The sequence below is a fragment of the Trichechus manatus genome, unplaced genomic scaffold, assembly GCF_000243295.1.
Source record: "Trichechus manatus latirostris isolate Lorelei unplaced genomic scaffold, TriManLat1.0 scaffold00353, whole genome shotgun sequence".
NCBI lineage: Eukaryota > Metazoa > Chordata > Mammalia > Sirenia > Trichechidae > Trichechus > Trichechus manatus.
The window spans coordinates 616,895-621,729 of record NW_004444289.1 but is presented as its reverse complement, the minus strand read 5'-3'; the positions used below and the strand labels follow the sequence as shown (position 1 = coordinate 621,729).

Below are 4,835 nucleotides of genomic sequence, written 5' to 3'. Positions count from 1 at the left end.
GTGCCACTCCAGGGACTTGAAGGCAGACCAAGAGCAGAATCAGATTCCAGCCCACGGAGGAGCCAAGCTTCCTTTCTTGTGGAAAGTCAGAGGGTGTGAGTGTGTGTGTGCATGCGTATGGGGGTGGTGGTGAGGAGAGGATAAGGCAGGGGTTTTTCTTTTGCAAAGTCCCTACAGTACAATGGGAGTTGTGGGAGATACAGACCAGGATGGCAGGTACCCAGAGTGCAGTGACAGAAGACAGGTCACTGTGAGTAAGGGGCCAGCAAGTGGGGCACCGAAGAGTTTCCCCGGCAGTCCACATACTCATAGCTCTGGAAAATCAGCTGCTCCGAGTGGCTCAGGTAGGAACTGGTCAGGATGCCCCTGGAGAAGGAGGAGGCTTTGTTGCCCGGCTGTGCTGTCTGGGGAGGGTCAGCTCTTTTAGACAGCACCTTCCCCCTTCCTTCTGCTCCTTACTCTGCCAAGGTACCTGGGACAACTGCCCCACCTGTCCCAGCAGCTTCTAGACAACTCTGTGGCTGTCTCCACCAAGGTGGGACCTAGAGAAGGGGCTGAGCTTGCTATTCCTAAGAGCCAACAAAGATTCCTGGAGTCAGCTTGGATGACTCTGAGAGGAAGCTGAAATGTGACAGGAGTCCAGGGTCGGAGTGTAGGGGTGGGGGGAGACCAGGGCCCGAAACCCTACTTACTCGATGTGCAAAAACACATGATGGACTTTGATTTTCAGCCAGGTACACATTTTGCTGAGAGAGAGAGGGAAAGACTGAACATGGGACCCCGTTTCACATGAAGCTGCCTGTCAGAAAGCTCACAGGAGACCTGCAGGTCCCAGACTCCTCCCCTCCCCTCCTGGCCCCCTTCCATCAGGAGCCTGCAAGATGCTGCTCCCACCCTTCGCCTTTCCCTCTGCCTAAGGTGACCATGGCACTCTTGCTGCAACATCACCTCCCCAGCCCCTGCCTGCTTGGCCCAGCCACCTTCTGGCCCCACCCTTGACAGAAAGCAAGTCACTCATCTTTCTCAGGAAGTTAGGCTGAAGAGCTCAAGGTCATATACTGTAGGGATCAACCAAACTTAGCCTGTTTTCTGTCCCAATCTAAGTCTAAACAGCAGAGGTTGGGGCAACTGAACCTTTGCACATTGCAGTCTTAGCCACAAGAGGGCAGGTCAAACATAGGCTTCAGGGTTTGCTAAGCAGGAAAGCCCCTAATGGAGAAAGTCAAGGGATACTCACTATGTATTTTCATCCCATATTCTGCTGGCCACTGTGTAAAACATCTGCCAACCAAACGGGCACAGGGTGAGCGCCAACGCTGGCTGCTCCCCTCCCACCACCACACATACCCACCCACCAGTGGGCAGGCTGGCCAGGGAGACAGGAGTCACCTGTTCACTGGCCAAAGGGCCAATGGGCAGGAGGAGGCTCTCGGAGACCTGCCCCACCACGAGGGACATGTAGAGAACCTGGATGGCCAGCTGGGTCACAGTGATGGGGTAGTAGTTATGATTGGAGATGTTCAAGACATTCTGGGGATGAAGATAAGGGAGGGATGAGAGTGGCCATCTTTGAGGGAAAAGCCAACAGCTGCAGAAACTGGGCTCCCCAGCCTGACTGAGCCCCACCCCCATGATGCGTCTCAGGTGTGGAGGACTGGTAGCGGGGAGCCCCTTAGAGGGGAGTTTAATGATGAGGGTTCAGCTTTAACTAAGACATTAACCTGTTTTAGGATCTCTTCTCCAACCCACATGGATTCTCTCCACTCAGTCCTACCCCAGAGTCTCAGGCAGGCACCTCCACCCCTCCTTTCACCCTATGATTTATCTAGTCTTGATTCTGGCCTCTCACTGTATACAGTCTCAACCCTGCACAATCTTCTATGGGGATCATGGCTGCCCCTGCTTCTCCCTCTGGGTGCCATCAGATCCCTGGCTACCCATGCCCAGGGTCACAATACTGAACAAAGGCTGCAGAGAAGGGTTGCTCGGAAAGTGGGGTTGGAGCCCGGGAGCATCCACTCACCGTTACATTGAGGTGGATAGCAGCCTCGTCAAAGGCCACTGTGGAGGAGCTGAGGCCTGCAGGCTGCACATTGATGGACCGGGGAAACAGGAAAAAGAAGATGAGGATAGAGGTCACCAGGCATATGAGCACTGCCAGGAACACGAAGAGCTTCCTGCGGGAGAGCAGGACCCGGGGTAGAGGGGAGGTCTGAACATAGAGAACTTGAGGAAGAGGGTTCAGACACTCCTCCCAGCCACAAGGCTCTCCCCTCGCTCTCCTTCCTACAACTACACATTTAGCTCCCAGATGCGGAAGACAAGCGCAGGCTCCAACGTGGCTAAGAGTGCGTAGGAGCACAGGACAGGGGGGCAGGCAGTGTGGCTTCTATTCTCAGCTCTCTGTACCTACCAGCAAATAACTCTGAGCAACCCACTTGACCTCCCTAAGCCTCAGTTTCCTCATCTGTAAAATGGAGCCAATAATTGTACCTACCTCATAGAATTTCTTATGGGCTAACGTATGAAAGGAATCCCTGAAGTACAAATGGTTAACGTGCTCAGCTGTTAACCAAAAGTTTGGAGGTTCAAATCCACCCAGAGGCACCTCAGAAGAAGGGCTTGGTAGTCTACTTAGAAATATCAGCCATTGAAAACCCTGCGGGCACAGTTCTATTCTGACACACATGGGGTTGCAATGAGTAGGAATCAACTCAATGACAATTGGTCTTTAATGCATAGAAAAGCACTAATCCCAGGTCTTCAGACATAGGAAAAGCTCAGCTCTTAATCAACAAACGTCAGCTCTTATCACTAGTAGAAATATGTCCACAGGAATTTTGAAAGTTTTGAATTTTAACATTAATATTCAGAACAGGAGACCATCCATCCATCCAATTCAAAACTGAGATATGCATGAAAGAGACAGTTGCCCCTGGGTGGCACAAATGGTTAAGCACTCTACTGCCAGCTGAAAGACTGGTGGTTTGAATACACTCAGAGGCACCTCAGAAGGCAGGCCTGATGATCTGCTTCTGAAAAATCACAGCCTTGAAAACCCTATGGAGCAGTTCTGCTCTGCACACATGGGGTCACCATGAGTCAGAACAATTCAACCACAACCAACAACAACAATGAAAGAGACAGCACCTCGTTAGTGTCTTAGGAGAGGCACTGCCAGTTTCTGATTCTGGTGCAGTGGCCAGGGAGGGCTGGGTGGGGGCTCCCAGGTTGAAGCTGAGGACCTCAGAAGGTTTCAACCTCAGAAGGTTTCAGGGATTCATGTCAAATGGACCCAGGTGAAAATTAGAGTCACAGGGCCCCCAGTGAAACCCAGGGCTGGCTCTGAAGTGTCCCAGCATGGGGAACAGCTTGTTTTCCATCTCTACTGGAAAGAGAACAAGCTGGCCTCAACTGCCACAGCAAGGGGAAGCTCTTAGGAAAGAACTTGGTCAAAGCAACTTCTGCCAGGGCCACCCCCTCCCTCTTGGGAGGACCTGCAGAGCCAAGAGGTCCTCTGTGTGTGTGCCAGAGGGGAGCAGTGATGCTCATGGAAGGACACCAAGGGAGCGTCTGCTGTGCCTGGGGCTTCAGAAACCTGGAAAATCCTTGGAAACAGGAGCTAGTATGACTGAGCCTAGTAAGGCTCGGGCTCTTTGAGAGAGAACCAATGAAGAAAAGTTGGAAGCCATAGAATGGGGGAGACAAACAAGAGGACCAGCCCCCATGGGACAACAGCCTGTGCAGCCGGGGGAGAAAGAGGGCCTTACGTGTGTCTGGGCTTTAGCCTCTGGTCCCCGCAGGGGATGAGGGCCACCAGCTCTTTCTCCATCTCTGTAGAGAGAAGGGCGAGAGAGGGAGGGCCAAGAGGTAGCCATGACCAATGTCTCCTGTACCAGCCTCCCAGAAAGACCCGTCGACCTCACAGAGCAGTGTCAGAAGCATGCGCCTCTGCTCCCTCATCCCCTACCCCAGCAGGACTGGGAACACTGAGCTGCACTACTGAAGTAGTCAGCTCAGCTTTCCATCTCTAGAATGGAAATGAAACTGCCACTACAGGTGTGAGGAATCTCTGAAAGTCATCAGTAAATCAGAGATGCCCAGCTTTGGAGAGGTAATTTGTAACTTCTGAATCCTAAGGCATAGAGCTTTGCTCGGGAGAGCAGAGTGGCTGAAAACCCCAGCTGGGGATACAACCAGGGCAGGAGGGGATCTCTGCAGCAAGCTCTGACCAGCCTGAGACTGGGTGACCAAGAGCTGGGAGCAGACCCAACCTCATTCAAGGAGCATTCAGGGGTCTGGCCCTGGGCCTGCTCAGAGCTCTTCCTGGATTTCAGGCTATTTCCAGAGCCTTGGCCTACTCACCTCGGGGAATCTCCCCACTGCCCTGGCAGGTGGGACAAGTCAAAAAGCCTCCACCAACAGCCCCTTCACAAGGCACACATGAAATAAAGCACTTGCTGCTACTGGTGCTGGAGTAGGTGGTGGCTTTGATGTCAATGGCTGGGTCTGGGGACAGGGTCGACTTGCTCTCATCCTCCCAAGAGCCCGGCTGGGAGAAGGTCTCATCCATCTTTCAGAAGAATTTTCACTAATGAGACAAGAAAAAAGTTCAGTGCTCAGCTTGTTAGCACTAACGTGGAATGTCACTGTAGTTTTAAGTTCTTAAGTTAGACAAAGAGCCCCACCACGAGGCTCCAGCAAGTGCAAGCCTGAGGAATACAGGGTATGGAAAATGGAGCCGTTACCCAGGACTTTGACATCAGAAATCGCAATGCACTTCAGCTCCTTTCCTCATTGTAGGAGAGCTCAGTCTGCCTACAAGAGGGAAAAGA

The 4,835-nt window shown here is 52.5% G+C and overlaps 1 protein-coding gene across 1 annotated transcript; it reads right to left on the bottom strand.

Annotated features, from left to right (window-relative positions):
* Positions 1–245: 245 nt before the first annotated feature.
* Positions 246–4,573, bottom strand: LOC101358820 (transmembrane protein 106A-like). Its single transcript, XM_004390918.1, has 7 exons — positions 4,366–4,573; positions 3,771–3,834; positions 2,024–2,177; positions 1,390–1,530; positions 1,238–1,281; positions 693–746; positions 246–366 (listed from the first exon to the last, which is right to left on the bottom strand). The coding sequence occupies exons 1-7, from the start codon at positions 4,571–4,573 to the stop codon at positions 246–248; spliced, it is 786 nt and encodes a 261-aa protein (XP_004390975.1).
* Positions 4,574–4,835: the final 262 nt, after the last annotated feature.